At 47.3% G+C, this 17,945-nt stretch overlaps 1 protein-coding gene across 2 annotated transcripts in view; it reads left to right on the top strand.

The window, feature by feature from the left end:
• The window catches only part of MARCHF3 (membrane associated ring-CH-type finger 3), a 140,836-nt gene extending 135,585 nt beyond the window's left edge, over nt 1-5,251 (top strand). For both annotated transcript variants that reach the window (XM_037138219.2, XM_053665336.1), the window contains exon 5: nt 4,316-5,251. In XM_037138219.2, coding sequence (XP_036994114.1) covers nt 4,316-4,474 — 159 coding nt within the window. In that variant the 3' untranslated portion in view covers nt 4,475-5,251. The remainder of the gene's footprint in view (nt 1-4,315) is intronic.
• The last annotated feature ends 12,694 nt before the right edge of the window (nt 5,252-17,945 follow it).

The following is a 17,945-nucleotide window of genomic DNA, read 5'->3' as shown; positions in this document are numbered from 1 at the left end:
AGATAAATGCTGTTCCGAGCTGCCCTGGCAAGAGCTGTAATTCAGAAACTGACGGCACTTGGAAACTGCCCTCCAGCAGAAACCCATTGTAAACAAGCTGTCAAGTTTAAGGAGAATATGCTGTGAAAATGTCTTAGATAAACAAACACTGTGTCAGTCCCAGCCCCGCTCCTCAGAGAAGCCTTCCCGGAAGGGCCTCTGGGGCTGGATGAAGAGGGACACGCATCCACACCATGCACCTAAAAATGCCTTTGGAGTTTCACGCCACCCACAGGGCCACAGGGGCCTGCCCTTGACACGCACTTCTGGAGTCCTGTCTTCTGGAACCTGCTGTGTGGAAGGAGAAGCATCTGGAACCCAGGAGGCCAAGGCCTCAGCCATCTCCACTCAGAGCTCAGAGAGGGGTGCCCCAGAAACATCACTGTCACATCACACACTGTTTGTTTGAAGTCCATGGACAGACACCAGAGAGCTAGCTGAGAACTGAGTCCACATTAACTGTTAAGAAGTTGTCCCTAGAGGTGCAGGAATGGAGGCATCACAGTTCGGTGACCGCAGGAAGTCCTCCCAAACACTGGGCAGCCAGTGCCCAGCACAGAAACTTGGGTTCCATCCATCACAGAGTGAAATGAAAGAACATTCTGAAACCTCTAGCTGATTCCCAGTCCCGTGGGCTAGTCATTTAAATTCTCATTATAAAGAGGAAAAACCTCTAATAAAATACTGTCCCCAAAAGGCTCACTGTGGGACCGGTTTGGACACACCCCACGAGCCCATGGCCATACGGCACGACGGTGTTCACTGTGACCCTGTGCAGGCACCCCTCCTGCCGATGTGCACCCACGCAGTGGTCCTCTGCTGCAGCGCAGTCAGAGAGCTGGGCCCATCTCTGAAAACGCTCCTTACAAAGCTCTGGACCCCTGGATAACCTCACAGTCGCACAACAGCCCCCTCCGCAGAGAAAAGGTAGAATGAAAATGCATAATAAGATTTCCCAAAGTCTACTGCAACTTTACAGCAAATGTCCAGCAACAGCCTGTCACCTCGCTGACCGGGAAGGTGGGGACCTCTCCTTGTGCCAGCCTGGTGATCTTAACTCTTCATACGGACCTTACCCAAGATGGGGGGTGAATAAAATATCCTTTGGATGAAGAAATGAATGCGCTTCAAGAAACCCATCAGATGAGGGGCAGTTTTATCACAATAGTGGCTCAGTCTGTGCTCTCTCTTCCTCCTCTCTCTTAAAACCTCGGAAGTTTCAGAAATTGTATATTTCTGAAGTTCCCAATGCTCCTATTGCTATAGCTTCTTTTGGCTTATGTTTATTTTCCTCCCACTGCCTCTTTATTTCTCTGAATCAAATCTCCTTTTATTTCTACTCTATTCCACTGCAGGGAGGGAGCTCTTAGAGACGGGAGCCCATGTTCACCCAGGGCAGTTGCACAGTGGTCCCTTCCGCACCGCGCCCAACGTCCTTTGTTTTCCCTCACATGGAGTCATCTGCATGTGATGTCTTCCACTTAATTGGATTTGCCTGCCACCCGTGGTAGTTAATAGCAATTAACATAGATTAATGCGTAATAATATCCCATTTGTTTGTCTGAACAAGTGGGTTGATTTTCGTACTTCCCAGAGGGGGAACTGGGAGGCGGACGCAGTGGTGGACCCCCGTGTTCTTGGAAGCAGTGCTCTCAGGCGGGACTGAGTGTGCACTCACCTGGAGAGCTTGTTAGGAGGCATGCTCTGATTCCTTAGGCCTGGGCAGAGCCCCAAATCCTGATACTCTAACAAACCCCCAGGTGGTACAGGCCGACCCTGCGCCACACTGAGAGCATCATTAAAACAGATGCCCAACCGCCTTTCTCCCCCCATTTCCTACATCTGAGCAGGACTGTCGCACAATCACCATCTTTTCTGTACTTAATCCATCAAAAATAACAGGCCAAGAAAATTAACCTGTGTGTGAGGCACAGTGCTAAGTGCTTTTTTATTTTTATTTTTTGTTTTTCACTTACAATTGACATACAATATTAGTTTCAAGTGTATAACATAGTGATTAGAGGTTTTTACAGGGTGGGGCAGAAGCAGGTTTATAATTGTTTGTATGAAAAATAATTTACAAGAATTAATACATAATAATACAAGAATAAAGTCTGTGTTTTGCATACTCACAACTGTAAACCTACTTTTGCCCCACCCTGTATACTGTATAAAGTGATCAACCCTATGAGTCTAGTACTCATCTGACACCATGTGTAATTATTACAATAGTTTTGACCGTATTCCCTATGCTGCATGTGCTGAGTGCTTTTTATACATTATCTCAGATATCATTATTCACATATTACAATGAGGGAATCCAAATATGGAGATGGCAAGCAGCCCTCCCAAAGTCACAGAGCCACTAACTACACAGAGGAGGAGGATTCAAGGCCCATGCGCCTGGCCCCGGGGCCCAAGGCCTGCTTACCCTGTAGAAGAAGGAGCTGCCCACCTGCACTCACGGCTAATTCCCTGCTTACTGATGCCAAGCATGTGCGGCTCTTTAACATCATGAATGAAAGGACTCTTGATTTGAAATTCAGCTCTCCTGTAATATTTCCCGATTTCAGACTTCTTGTACTGCCAAAGCTCTTCATTAGTACTTGTCTGTGTTCTACCTCTTCCCTGCCCTTGGCCCTGAACAGCAGGCTTTCCAACCTGCCTCCCTTACATTCATGAGTAGAAAGCAGCAACAGGACAGAATAGATAAAAGAGAATCAAGCTTAAAAAAAAAAATCCCTGATCTGCTCTGGCATGTTCAGGGCCTTTTGGAGAAAAGCACATCTGTGTGAGTTTAAAAGCTTGTATTTTCATACCCAAATCTGTCTGGCACTCAGCCTGTGGCATTTGCCTCCTAGCCTCAGATATTTGAGCGAGTGGCCTTGAATTTCATGATCCTGCCATGAAGCCTAACAAGCCCTTTCTGATCAGGGACCTGCACTGTTCTTCACTTCTGCAAACACTAACCTCAAACCATTCAGTCAGCCACTCTCTGTCCTGTGCTGGGGCCAACGCAATCTACCCACCCCAGAGGGCTAAACGGCCCATACACGGATAATTTGTCACCCTTAACCCATGGGCACCTTCTTTCCCAGAACCTAGTCATCTGGATGTACTCACACTGGATCCTGTCCCCAGTTTTAAAGGCAGTTTGTACATCTTCAAAAGTACAGGTGCAAGTGTGAGTTTCCTGGGAAGCCCATCAGTGCTTTTTGCCACCCTTCTCCAAAACAAACTACCTGTGTGATCATCTCGTTCAAGTACATTTGCATAAGAAGCAAGCACAGTTGTGTGAAAATCAACCACAGGTTCCCTGTGCATGCTGTCATGCATGTATAAGACAGGCTTAAATCTCAAGCAGTGTTGCAATTCGAAAGCATAGGATATTTATTCACTCATTTATTCACGAAGCAAACCCTACTGAGCAACTTCTCAGTGCCAGACACTGTGATAGGTGTAGGGCATGTAAAGATGAAAACAACACAAGCCCTGCTCTCCAGATGCTTCTAGCGCCAGGGAGAAACAAGTACACTGATGTGCAGGCACTTGATGCCATGCTCAGGTGGGCACCAGGCCCTGTGGCTCAAAAAGAACCAATTGGGGGAGCTTGGTGCTCGTGCCAAAGCTTCCCACAGAATTCTGGGTGTCACAGAATACTGGGACTGGAGGCACTGGGGCTCACCCATCAGGGCCAGCCAGTATAGTTTTGCAGCTTGTCTACCACACAGTAAGAGAGATGCCCTCCCTGTCACAGTCGGTGTGAATGGGGTCCTTTGAGTTTTGCGGTGTCTGACCTGCAGAAGGGTGCGATGCATGAAGCCCTAGCATCCCTCCCATTTAACAGAGAGAAAACCTGGACCAAAGAGGCACATCACTTAGTCCCACCGCTGGGGGGGCCATTCTGCCCACGGCTTCCAGCCAACTCCTTCATCACAGATGCTCTGGGACCTAAACACCACTATCCCCCAGATAAATCCAAAACCCAGAAGAAGCCTTCTTTCCTGTTGACACCCTGATTTTACCCACCACGAGGAGGAATGAGGGAAGCCTCTCCACAAGCCGTTCCCGTGTGTTCGCACTCGGGTGCCCTTTGCTGTGTGCCTGATGCCCCAACGCCCAGCCTCTAGAGCAGCTTCGCCCAGGTTCCTCACCCCACTGTGCTGCTCGCTGCCGGTGGTTTAGAGCGGAGTCCCACAGCATGTCTGTTTCTTGGGCTGAGTATCGGCGCCTGCTGACCTGAAACCTTCCCTTATTTTCCCTCTCCCACCCGCAGGTGTCATTTAGGTACCACTGTCGATTGTACAACGAATGGCGTCGGACCAATCAAAGGGTGATTCTCCTCATTCCAAAGTCTGTCAACATACCTTCCAACCAGCAGTCGCTGCTGGGCCTCCATTCTGTCAAGAGGAACTCAAAGGAGACCATTGTCTGACACTTGTGTGGTTGGTTGATTGATTCGTTGTTTGGGTTTGGAAGTTTCTGCACTGGGGCCGCGCGCTGAGCCACCCCCAACCCGTCCTAACCTGCCCGTGGGTCGAAGAACATCCAGAGCCGTGTCAGCGCGTCGTCCCGAGCAACGAACGCTGCCAGACGAGAGCAAATGCTGTTTCACTTCAAATCATGGATGCTGCAATCATATGATATTTGCTAAGCTGCCAAACACGTGTATTTAGCAGATACTGTGTGGAATTTCCTGAACACCTCTTTAACACGCGAGGAAGGTTCTCCTGCTAAGGATGCAATTCAATTCTTCCTTTTTTATTACTATTTCAAATATATATATATATTAAACTTAGATGATAATCAAAATCGAAAGCCAATGTTAAAACCGGTTTCTTGGTTTGGACGGGTTTTGTTTGGGTGAGTTCCTGTGTTGCTGGTTTTCTGCCGCAGGTTCTTGGAAGTGGTCTTTCTCATCTCTCTCCTGTCCCGTGCTCAGGGGACAGCGTAATGACTGCAGAACACATCGTGTCTGAGGGGTGTTTTGTACTAAACCTTACTTAATTATTCCGCCTTCAAAGGAAAAAGAGGTGTGGCAACTCTCCCCACACTGAGCTGTTTATTTAAATTTCATTAAAGAGAACAAATAAAGATGGTGAGAAGCACGCTCCTGTTTGGTGCTGACAGCTGATGGAAGCTATTTTCTAATAATAAATACCCGGTGTGTGAAAGACCAGCCCCGCTGATTGCAATACTCTTATTTTTAATTATAAAACCTGTGAAGTTTCCCAAAGTAGATTTTAAAAGGAAAAAGGACCGAGGTTGATGTTTTTACTCCGTCTCCTTCAGCGCGTGTCTTAATTCTGCATTCTCGGCGACTCGGAGGATCATTAAACATTTCTAGGAACCCTGGACCTGTTTTGCATATCAATTAGCATTCTCATTGCTCTGTTGAATTTCCAGCTTGACAGGTAGATGTGGCCAAAAAAATGTTTAAATGCGGCCTGTCTCAGCCCTCTAAGACCCCTTCGTCTCAGTTTCAGAGGACAGAGCCCCACACAGGACCTTCCCCCAACCATGAGCCTATCTGTCACAGGCTGAACTAGACTTTTCCTGAGGGCTTCGTGTCCCTCATTTATCTGTGGGGGTGTGAAGGGCATGGGCAGTGCCTGCGTTTGCGTGCCCACTGAAACCGGGGAGCGGACGCGTGGTTTGAGGAGAGCGCTGGCTCCCGCTGCCTGCCCGCCCACTCGCAGGGGGTGGGGGGAGGCAGAGCCCAGCTTTGGGGAATGCTTAAAATACGGATTTCTAGAACATGACCCACATTCCGAATACCACTCCAGCGTCTGCCTTACGCTCCCCACCTGGGAGAACAGAAAGTGCAAAGGAACAGGCAGTGAGGAGGGTAACGATTTTCGTCTGCAGACTGATCCAGCTGATGCAGGTGTTGCCTTTGTCTGCAGAGCCTCCTCCCACAGACCGTTCCCGCGCCGCTGCCGGGGAGGGAAACAGCTGTACGGCTCTCCATGCAAAACTCGGATGTGCTTTATGGCTTGTGACAATAGATTTCCTCCCCACCACGCTTCACTTCGACACTTCAATTCCAGTAATATACGTCTCAGCCCTTTTGCTGTTTACTCGGCCCTGCTCACCCCTCGGGGCTATCATTAGCGGCACCACCATCAACCGTTTCTTAATTGACCTTTTTAAAATGCTGGACGCCACTGGCTGCACACAGCTGTCACACATTAAATTTCCTGAGCCGAGAGTCCAGCTCGGTGGCTGGTGAATAGTAGCCCCGTGATACCGTTGATAAATGAGGTCCACCCAGCCTTGGCCCCTGAGCTGCCGGGTTCACCAGTGACACCTCTCAGCTGAATGGCACACTCCAGAGAGGACCGTACCCCTTCTCCTCCTGCTTCTTCCATGAATTAGGGAAGTGACGATTCCCAGGACCATTCCCTGTTGAGGCTGGCTGTGGATAATCCCTCTATCTTGGCTCATGAGATGAAATATGATGAGGCAAAATGTCTCAGGCACAGCCCGGGCCCCGGCGGCTCTCCTCGGCTCCTGTGCTGGGAAGGTCGGCACATCAGTGCTGGGCCTGTGCCACGCCTCTTTTCCCCTTCTTTGCTCCCCCAGACTGGGAAAATAAGGCAGAGTCCAAATTCGAGGAGTAGGTTGCACGTGGGGTGGTGGGCGGGCCCCCCTACAAGCCAAGACGGGCATCTGTGCCTCCCCTCCCAGGCTACCAGCTTAGAACCTCCTTTTGAGAAACTCTGAACTCCCCCAGCTCCAGGGCCCAACCAGGATTCTGAAAGTTTTTAGGAGACACCTCAGGCCCTCGTGGCCTTTTAATCCTGTGGTTGTTCAAGGTGGGAGAGACTAGGGAACTTTAGTTTATGCTCAAGCACCAGCCAAGGGGGCAGGAGGCAGGTGCGGACTCCAGTCAAGGCTCTGCATCTGTCACCAAGAACAGCGCATCTGCCTGGAAGCAAAGGTGCCTTTTGCTCGCTGGCACAAGGTGCTCCCTGGGTGACCAGCAGCCGTGCTGGTCTGTTTTGCACTGGCATGCTTGGCACGCCATTTCTTTCTTTTGGAAAGATCTAGAATGAAGCGGGGAAAGGACTGGGGAGGGGCAGGTGTAGGATCTTGGTGGTTCGCTGCTTCCCTCCCTACCATCTTCTTGCAGAGTCCTCTGTCCCACACTCCTTGCCATATTCTGTCCTAACCACTTGTCCTGAGGACAGTGGGTAGAGACAAACGTGTGTCACGGAGAAACCAGAGGGGAAACTGACAGCTGAAACGAGTGCAGCATGCTCCTGCCTGCCCCGTGTGTGCACATGTGTGCTTCTGCGTGCTCTCATGTGGGGAACAGAGAACATGAACGTTCCCGAACTTCTACAGCTCCCCAGAGAGCTGCGCAGAAGCTCAGGTGAGCTGTAAAGCCCAATTAGGGAAAAACAAATCGCAGGACTTGGAAGTTGCTTGCTTTTGTCTTTTGGGTCCTGGTCTCCTTCCCGTGCCCTGAGGGCCCCGGGTTGTCCCGGGCATCTGTCCTGCAGCCACAGTCACTTCATTTTCAGAGAAAGGATCTCATCTGGGGGCTTGGAGGAGCCAAAGGAGAAAACAGAGTGATGTGGTAGCCCAGCGACCTGCCCTTCCACCAGCAGCCATCTCGGCCTTTCCTGACCTCCCACCGGCCGACAGAGCATCACCGCACGCACAGAAACTGTATCTTTGCCCCACCCACACCCATGACTGTCCCGAGGCCTCGAAGGAAAATGGGCATATGCTTCCTTCCCACCGTAATCTGGGGTGTTCCCAGAAGTTACCTGAATATCAGCCACACAGCTTGTAACCCTAGTCCTGGGAAATAAGTGTACATTGTGATTCTGAAGCCTTATATAGTATGAGAGGTGGGCCAGCAAGTGAGGGCAGGGTTCAGGATTATTCAGGACAAGAGGTCGGGACCGGGATGGACCAGCCATCCCTCCCAGCCGAGCGCACGGAGGATGCAGCAGGCTGATGGCATGGGACCGGTGCCCCTAGAGACTGGAGTCTGAGAAATCGGCACTCCTGACTGCGATCCCCAGGCGGCTGCAGACCCACTCCAGAATGTGTCGGTTCTGCAGAAACACGGGCGCTGGTACGTTCCACAGTCCACCCTTCTCGGCTTTGTAGAAGTCTCTGTGTCTGGGAGTTGCCTTTGACACATACTGGCTCTCCTTAAGTTTAGCTGCTCTGGAGTGATTCTGGCTCTTTGCTCCCCAGGGCAACAGGATGGGAGAGAACCCACCATGAGTCAGACAACCTGGGTTTAAGCCTGGCTCTGCAGCGGCCCAGCTGTGGGTTGTGAACAAGTGACCCCTATGCCCATTTCAGCCTCAGCTTTTGCCTCTGTGAAATGAGGATAATAACTACCTCAGATAGTCCTGGTAAGATTCGCAGGGCCTAGCTCCCAGTAGTTCATGAATGAATAACCCCTCTTGTCTCCCCTTCCTTCCCCTCACTGTTGCTGATATCTAGGCTATTTTGCCTTAGCTTGGGTTTTGATGAACAACTTTGATAAATGACTTGAAGGGCCGTAACCAAATAGTTTTAAATCCTTTTCAAAACGCAGAAGGATTGATTTCAAATAATCAGCCGATACTTACTGAACACACATGCTTGTGAGTAAAAAGAACTGTAAGAGACACTTCTGGGGGTTGGAATTCCTGACTTGATTGAGACCTTTGAGTTATGTGTAGATTCCAGGTGCCCTTGCATTTCCTGATGCTGGATGGAGCTTATGACGAATCGAGAATTCATCACAAATACAAAAAACTACTCGTTCTGCATCTAATGCTGCAGAGGAAAACAAAACAGTCCGTCCATTGTGTGTGTTCCCAGAAGCGAGGGACTCGTGAGTCACTGAGCTCAATTCTGAGCACAAAGACCATAGAAGGTGATCAGCTTGGGGAGGCCTGCTTCCTTTTGAGAAACTCTTCTTTTTGAGCCTATTTGGGCCATAGTTACTCTATCAAGAAAATGAATGTGCGGACTCTGTCAGAGGTCTTATTTTTGTCTTCGTTGTGGAAACCAGATGCAAAGAATTGGGTTAGTCATACATTTTAGTCCATGACACGATTTCTGTCACCATCCACCTACAGAGGTCCCTGTTCTATTTTATTCACAAATGCATACAAAGTGCCAAATACTTCTCATGAGCCATGCACTGTTCAGCACTTTAAAAATTATCTCCTTTAGCCCTGGCTGGTGTAGCTCAGTGAGTTGAGCACGGGCCTGCGAACCAAACGATCGCGGTTTGATCCCCAGTCAGGGCCCATGTCTGGGTTGCAGAGCAGTTCCCTGCAGGCCAGTTCCCAGCAGGGGACGTATGCATGAGAGGCAACCATACATCAATATTTCTCTCCCTCTCTCCTTCTCCCCTTCCCCTCTAAAGATAAATAAATAAAATCTTTAAAAAAAATTATCTCCTTTAATCATCGCAATGACGTCATCCATTGCTGCCTAACACACCACCCCCAAATTTAGTCATCTGAAACACCCGCTTTATTGCATCTTGCTATTCCGTGGGTTGACCAGGACCCAGCTGGGGAGTCCACGGGCAGCGCCCGTTCTGGTCGCCCTGGGGCGTCTCAGTCCGATGGCCCCGGTGTCCTCCTGTGGCTCATCTCTCCACATGACATCTCACTTTCAAGGCTCCCTCTCTTTCCATGGCTGCTCAAGGCTCCCAGAGAAGAGAGGCATCTGTCCTAATTAATGCGAGTGCTTGGAAGTGCCTGAGTGTCACTTCCTTTCATCCTGTGGGTCAGAGCTGTCCCAGGACCTGCCTCTGGTGGGAGGTGCTGTTTGCACACACAGGGAGAAGCAGCATTGTTCGGGCCCATCTGCGGAGATCAGCTACCAGACCCATTTTATGGATGGGGAAGCGTAAACAGAGGTTAAGCTACCTGCCCAAGAAAACAGGGCGGGTAAGGGGCACAACTGAGATTCCAGCCCAGGCTCTGGGGTCCCTGCTGCTAACTATGGATACGTGCTGATGCCTCTCAATCTTCTCAGATTCTCAGCTTCTAGTTTTGTATCTTCCCCTCCATGCCTCATCTCCGATCTTCCTTCCTGAGGCACCCACTCCAATACGTCTGATATAGAAATGGGACATGTCTCTATCTTTGCACAGTGTTGTTTTGTGGATCTGTCTTAATTCACATACAAATGATTATGCTGTAAGTCTCCTTCTTCCCCTGCTTCCCCCTCCTTAACGCTGTTTGGAACCTCTGTGCTGCTGTGTATCTAGTTCATTGCTTCCAATGGCTGCTTGGGGTCCCGGTTCACCTTTTTAGTCCCGTCATGTTACCCCCAATTCCCCGACCCGCCCACAGTGTCCCGGTGGACATCAGGTGCTCGGCTCCCCCCGGGCCTGTGGGAGAGTCCCTCTGGACCAGCACCCATGGGCGGGCATGTGGGGATACAGGGTGCCGACCAATGCAGTCTCACTATTGTCACCTTGTTTTGCAGAAAGACAGGAACACTTCAGACACCGCCTCTCCCCCACAGTAGTGGCCGACTATTCCCATTTCTCCGAATCCTGTTCTATACTTGCTGTTTATTTTTAGCCAATCTGACAGTATAAAACCGATGATTTACTACCCTATCTGTATAAATTCACACTTCTTTATTTTTCCTACTGGGTTGGCTATCTTTCCCTTTTTAGTCTCTCTAGACAGTTCGACGTGCCGCTGAGCCCCCATTTGTTCAGCTCTCCCAGTTATGTCTGCGGCGCGCTTCCTTGAACAGACTCTTTAACTGTGACACAGTCAAATCCTGGGTGGTTTTTTTTTTTCATGTATTATGTCTGGGTGGTCTTATTTACATTTTAGAAGTTCTTTCTCATTTCAAAACCACAAAGATAGTCCCCCGTATTTTCTTCCTTTAGCTTTGTGGGTTTTTATGTCACTCTTAGGCCTTTTATCTCTCGGGAATTCATCTCTGTATGTAAGACAGGAATCAACTTTATCTCCCTAAGGCAGGCAGTTTTCCATCCCCACCTGCGTGGCGATCTCCCCTTTCTTAATTCAGCTGTGGCGTAACCTGGGTCATAATCCAGTTCCGCCCAAACAGGGGCCTGGCCCTGCTCCCTCAGTGGGCGGTGCCAGCCTCACTGCCCATCTCACCGCGGCTCCACCCTGCACTCCACGTCGGTGTCTGTGGAAATGAGCAACTTCTCCCCAACCCCCTGCCGGCTTCACGCTACATTTTCTCAAAATTGACTTAGCTATTTGCAGACACTCTTTTAATTCCTGTGGTGGATAAATTTTAAAATAGTTTTGTTAAGTGACTTGAAAGGTCTTGGAATTTTGATTTGAATCGTAGTGAATTTATACATTCATTTCATGAAAATTGACTTTTTTTTACAGTTTGTATCAACCCCATATAATGGTCATAGCATAACACCATTTATTTAGGTGTTCTTTGGGTGCTCAAATAGCGTATTAATCATTGTTAACAAAATGTGCATCTTTTGTTAGTTCAACTCAAATACTTTGTAGTTGTGTTGCTATGGTGAATGATGTCTTATTTTCTCTCTGGTTAGTGCTGGCTCTGAGGAACACTTGTTATCCTGTTCTAGCACCTTTGCTGAACTCTGGAATAGTTTTCATAGTTTGTGGATCCGCTTTAAGCCTGCTCTCTGCCGTCAGGGTGTGGGGGCCTGGCCCTCCAGCACTCTGCTGCTGTAGCCCCACTTTGGGGGTGCTTGCTGGTTTCCCGGAGCCTTAAAGAGGGCTCAAAGTTTCACCACCATTGATATCTGCTATACATTTTCATTATATACTTTCATTGAGTTTTTCTGTTTTCTCTATATTTCTAGAACTCTATGAGTTTTATTATTAATGATGGTTAATAATACTAAAACTCATAGAATGTTAGAAATAATTAGATATTTATTATTAGCTCTGGCCGGTGCGGCTCAGTGGATTGAGTGCTGGCCTGTGAATCTAAGGGTTGCTGGTTCGATTCCCAGCCAGGGCACAAACCTAGGTTGTGGGCCAGGTCCCCAGCTGGGCACATGTGAGAGGCAACTGATCAATGAATCTCTCACACATTGATGATTCTCTCCCTCTCTTTCTCCCTCCCTGCCATTCTTTCAAAAAAATAAATATATAAAATGTTTTTTAAAATATATTTATATTACTAATTAAAATTATTTTAAATAAGGTATTTATTAGTACTAATTAAATATAATTAAAATAATAATATTGAGGGTTTTGTGTACTGTTCTACTTTAATCTATGTAATAAGATACACTGCTGTTGAACCATCCTTTTATTCCTGGGTAAATCTCACTTAAGATTTTATAAATACATGCTTTAGTAATTATGCTATTACAGTTTCCCAATTTTCCCCCTTTGCCCGCCTCTGTCTAGTACACCCATTCCCTCCGGCAACCTTTCCTTTCAGTTCATGTCCATGGGTCAATTTCTCTGGCTTCTATACTTCCTATACTAGTCTTAACATCCGCCTGTCTATTTTGTACCTGCCAGTTATGATTCTTCATCCCTGAGCCTTTCTCCCCATTCTCTTCCTTCCCGCTTCCAGCTGATCACCCTCCAAATCATCTCCATAGCTACGATTCTGTTCCTGTTCTGGTTGTTTGCTTAGTTTGTTTTGTAGATTCAGTTGTTGATAGTTATGGACTTGTTGCTGTTTTAATGTGCATAGTTTTGATCTTCTTTTTCTTAGATAAGTTCATTTAACACTTCATGTAATAATGGCTTGGTGATGACGAACTCCTTTAGATTTACCTTGTCTGGGAAGCACTCTATCTGCCCTCCCATTCTAAACGATAGCTCTGCTGGAGAGAGTAATCTAAGTTGTAGGTCCTTGCTTTTCAACACTTTGAATACTTCTTGCCAGTCCTTTCTTGCCTGAAAAGTTTCTTTTGAGAAATCAACTTATAGTCTTATGGAAACTCCTTTGTAGGTAACTCTCTGCTTTTAAGATTATCTCTTTATCTTTAACCTTTGGCATTTTAATTGTGCTATGTCTTGGTGTGGCCCTCTTTGGGTCCAGTTTGTTCGGGACTCTCTGTGCTTCCTGGACTTGCATGTCTATTTTCTTCATAAGATTAGGGAAGTTTCCTTTCATTGTTTTCCCAAATAAGTTTTCGTTTTCTTGTTCTTCTTCTTCTCCTTCTGGCATCACTGTGATTCAGAAGTCCGTACATTTGGAGCTGTCCCGGAGGCTCCTTATACTATCTTCATTTTTTTTTTTATTCTTTTTTCTTCTTGCTGTTCTGATTGAATGCTTTTTTCATTCTTATGTTCTAAATTGTTGATCTGATTCTCAGCTTCATCTCCTCCACTGTTGGTTCCCTATAGATTTTTCTTTATTTCACTTAATGGAAACTTCATTTCTTCCTGGATCTTTTTCATGTGTAACCATACTCCGTGAGTTATGTGAGCATCCTGATAACCAGTGTTTTGAACTCTGCCTCTGATAGGTTGGTTATCCTCATTTTGTTTGGTTCCTTTTTCTGGGGTTTTGTTCTGCTCTTTCACTGGGGCCATATTTCTTTGTCTCCTCAATTGGAAAGCCTTTCAATGTTTGTTTCTGTGTGTTAGGTAGAGTTGCTTTGACTCCCCATCTTAGTAGCCTAGCTTATTACAGAAAAAGCCCCTGTTAATTTTGTGGGGCAGAGCCTTAGGTATCACCAGGGCAGGGCAACCCACTTCACCTCTTTGTGGCTCTGTGTGGGGGGAGGGCTCAGAGAGGGGATGATGCTGCTGCCTGGCTTCTGGAAGTTTCCAGTCACTTCACACCCACTCCCCACATGGGACTGGTGCCCTTCCAGCTGCTGTCCCTGAATCCCAGGGCGGGTAGGTCTGTGCAAGTTGTAAATACCTGTGGGCCCTTTAAGTAGAGTCTCCTGAAAATCTGGCAGTTTCTTCTGCTGCCTCAACCCCCACCCACTGGTTTTTACAGCCTGGTTTTTACAGCCAGAAGTTATGGGGACTTATCTTCCTGGCACTGGAAGCCTGGACTGTGTTGTCTGGCCTGGGGCTGGGGTCGCTGGCTCCCATGGTGTCCCTCCTGATTTTTATTCATCACCCGTGAATGTGAGACCACCCATTCCTTTGCTTCTCCACGCCACACCATGTCTCCGTGCCCCTCCACCTCTGCCCCTCATACCTGTCTGGATAAAGGTGGCTTTTTTTTTTTAAATTTTCTCCGACGAATTTGTATTTTATTTTATTTATTTTTTTATTTTTATTTATTTTTTAATATTTTATTTATTTATCTTTAGAGGGGAAGGGAAGGAGAGAGGGAGAGAAACATCAATGTATGGTTGCCTTTCGTGTGTCCCCTGCTGGGAACTGGCCTGCAGGGAACTGGTCTGCAACCCAGGCATGTGCCCTGACTGGGAATTGAACCGCGATTGTCTGGTTCGCAGGCCTGAGCTCAATCCACTGAGCTACACCAGCCAGGGAGGTGGCTTCTTTAAATCCTTGGTTGTCAGACTTCCATACAGCTCAATTTTCTGACAGTTCTGGGTGTTGTTTTGAGGTGTAGTTATAACTTTTTTTGTAGTTGTGCGAGGAAGTGAAAGCATGTTTACCTACACTTCCATCTTGACCAGAAATCTCAGTCTTATTTAATATTTTCTATATCTATGTTGAAAATGAAGTGTTCCCACTACCACCACCAATTCCAATCCAATATCTCCGAGTTTCATTTTCTTTTTCTCATTTTCAATTTTATAGCTCCCTTTTCTACCATGAGAAACTTGGCTTTCCCTGTCTTTAACGTATTAACCTATTTAATCAGTCTCTCTGTGTGTAATCAGTCTCTCTGCACGTAGCCAACCTCTGTCCCCACAGCGATCCCCTCCCCTGTGTAGACGTCCCTCTCCCCGTTCTCCGCTATGACACCCAGGCCAGGCCACTGCTGCATGGGGACGCCTGCCTCGTCCCTGTCAGAGTCGTGTACAGAAAGTGAGGTTTCTCATCTCCACTCGGTCTGTACTTACTTCCTTCTTCATGGTGTTTTGTTTCCGTCCTCTGTTTTTATTATTTTGTCTAGTCAGTCTGAATTAATGGCATCTTTCATTGATCTTTTTAAAGAATAAGTTTAAAATACCATATGACTTCACTCATATATGGAATCTAATAAACAAACTGAACTAACAAGCAAAATAGAAACGGACTTGTGGATGAGGAACAGGCTGACACCCCCCACTGGGGGTGGGGCAGAAGGGTGGCAGGTGGAGGGATGGAGCAGAAAGGACAAAGGACTCAGGCACATGGACAACAGTGGGGGGATGGAGGGGGTGTGTGTAAAGGAGATAAATAGTAACACAAAAAGTATACCATTAAAAATAAAATAAAATAAAATCTTCCACAGGCGAAAAATAAATTTAAAAAATAAAAAATAAGTTTAGAGCTTTCTCAATCTTCTTTTTATCTCATCCACTTCTGTCCTATATTTCATTAATTCTTAGCCTTACTTTTATTATTGCCTTCCTTCTTCTTGTTGTTATTTTCTGATCACTCTTGTCTCAGCCTTCTGCTGGGGAGGGTGGTGGGGGGAGGTTCTGGGTAAATGACTTAGAACTACCCACTGTCCTCTAGTTACTGCTTTATCTTCCACAGTTTTTGAAAACTTTCAATGTCCAAATTTTGTTCTAAGTATTTTTAAATTTCTCTTGTGTTTTTATTTAACTCAGTCATTTGTAGTGAGTTTTTTTAGCTTTCAGCAGATGAGCATGAGGTGGGAAGTGTTATTCTTTCATGTTATATTTCAATTATTATGATATTGTAGTAAAAACAACAGCAACATGGTCTCAGTGATGTTGCATCTTTGAAGTTATAGCATTTTCTGTGTCTTCATACATGGTTGATTTTTGCAGGTATACATACATGTGTGTCTGTACACAAATAAGCTCCCAGGTTAATTGTGTGTTTCCCACCTCCCTGTCTCTGCTTCTTGTCATGCTTGACCTGTAGGGTCTGAGGAGGGCGGATAAGATTCCTGATCACACTGTCAATGTGCTCATTTCTTCCTTTAGTCCCGTGGGAAGCTGCTGTATGTATTTTGACAATATTTATGTCTTTATCTTTATCATTATACTTCTTGATATATTGTTCTTCTTTCCAAAATATAATATTCTAATATTCTCCTTGTCCCTTTTGATGTTTTGAAAATTCTCTTTGGTCTAAATTGATATTAAACATTTCTGAATCCTGTTACATCTCCTGTAGGTGGCATGTGGCTAAGTACTCTTTTTGAAATTTCATTTGAGAATCTCTCTTTGGATTGGTGAGTTTAATCCATTTACACTTACTTTTTACTGACATTGGGTCTTAAGCTACGATCTTCTCTCACGTCTCTTTCTTTTCCCCCGTGACCTAAGACTCTTCTCAGGACCCTGACCACCTGGGCTGGTGGTGTCTACCCACAAAGTGGGGAGTGAAAGCCGCAGTGGGCCCTGTAGACGTCACCTCTGACCACTTCAGCGGGTGACTCTGCCCCTCAGGCCACATCCTCACACTCTGTCCTGCTCACCATTTTCTATGCCCCGCCTGCCTGGATCGCTTTGTCCAGTCAGCCAGCCTTTGAAGGAGCTACGGCGCAGGAGGGGGGATCTGCCGGCTGGTATGTCTTCTGTACCTACCACCCGCCCCCGTGTGGAAGGAACACAGCCCAACGTTACCCCACTGACCTGGTGGCCCTGGACAGGCTCTGCTCTTCCCTGTGTTCTGAGAGGTGCTAAAGCAGACGATGACTCATTCAAAAGTGCTACGGAGCAGAGAGAAAAGGGCGAACGCTCTGCCCCATACCTGTCCTCTCCGGACCTCCTGCACCACACCTCTGCCGCCGGAGTGCTCCTTGGTTTTCCTATTCTTTGCTCAGATTCGCCGCCCATTCTCTCACTCCTTTATCACTTCCGGGATTGATGGGGGTGGGACACAGACACAGGGCAGCCAAGAGTCAGGGTAAGTTTGCCGCACCATCTGGCAGCAGCACTTCTCAAACAGTCCTCTAGGGGGGGCCCGAGTTGCCGTGGGGGGCAGGGCCTGGAAGGAGCCCCACATGCGTGGCGCTGGTGCCCCAGCTCCATTCGGCCACTCAACCTCTCTCGGTATGATGGGGACCAGATTGAAGTCTGTTAGGTCCTTTCTTATTCTAAAACTCTGGGTGGCCTCATCTGGCCCCCTGGCTCTGAGGGACCCTGAGCTGGCAGAGGGCACCGAGGTGCTTGGCAAGAAAGGACCTGCACCTCGGGGATCCGTCCTGTATAAAAACGAGGAACCACACTCTCCCCGGCAAGCTCCCTCGCCAACCAGTTCACAGAAAGGAGGCATCTGGGACTTTCAACTCAGCTATAAATAAGTAACACTTACTAGACACATGAACTGCATTTTATTCTCAGATAAGCTGCTGACGTTAGTATTTTTTTGTCAATCTTGAGATTTGTGAGAGACTATGTCTGGGAGCTGCTGTGAGAGCAAGTCTGCAGAACACCCATCATAGACCTGCCAGCGCCCCGAGACCCCTGAGACCAGGAGGCACAGAGAGGCCTGAGAGGAGGTGCCCCCCACCATGCGCAAGAGGCATTACTTTTACACTGTAACAAGTACAACTATGTGTTTTCCTGCTCTTTAAGTAGGAATCCTACCCTGGCTCGTGTGGCTCAGTGGATTGAGCACTGGCCTGTGAACCAAAGGGTTGCTGGTTTGATTCCCAGTCAGGGCACATGTCTGGGTTGTGGGCCAGGTCCCCAGTAGGGGGAGCTCGAGAGACAACTGCACATTGCTGTTTCTCTCCCTCTCACCCTTCCTCCCTCTCTAAAAATAAGAAAATAAAATCTTTAAAAATAAATAAAAATAAATAAACAGAAAGCTCACTTTGGCTTTGGGGAAAATTGCTAACATATATATGTATTCCGCATTCAAAAACGT

The sequence above is a fragment of the Artibeus jamaicensis genome, unplaced genomic scaffold (genome assembly GCF_021234435.1).
Source record: "Artibeus jamaicensis isolate MK-2021 breed Jamaican fruit bat unplaced genomic scaffold, CSHL_Jam_final contig_402, whole genome shotgun sequence".
NCBI lineage: Eukaryota > Metazoa > Chordata > Mammalia > Chiroptera > Phyllostomidae > Artibeus > Artibeus jamaicensis.
The sequence above is the reverse complement of the archived record's forward strand: the minus strand, read 5'-3'. Positions and strand labels throughout refer to the sequence as shown.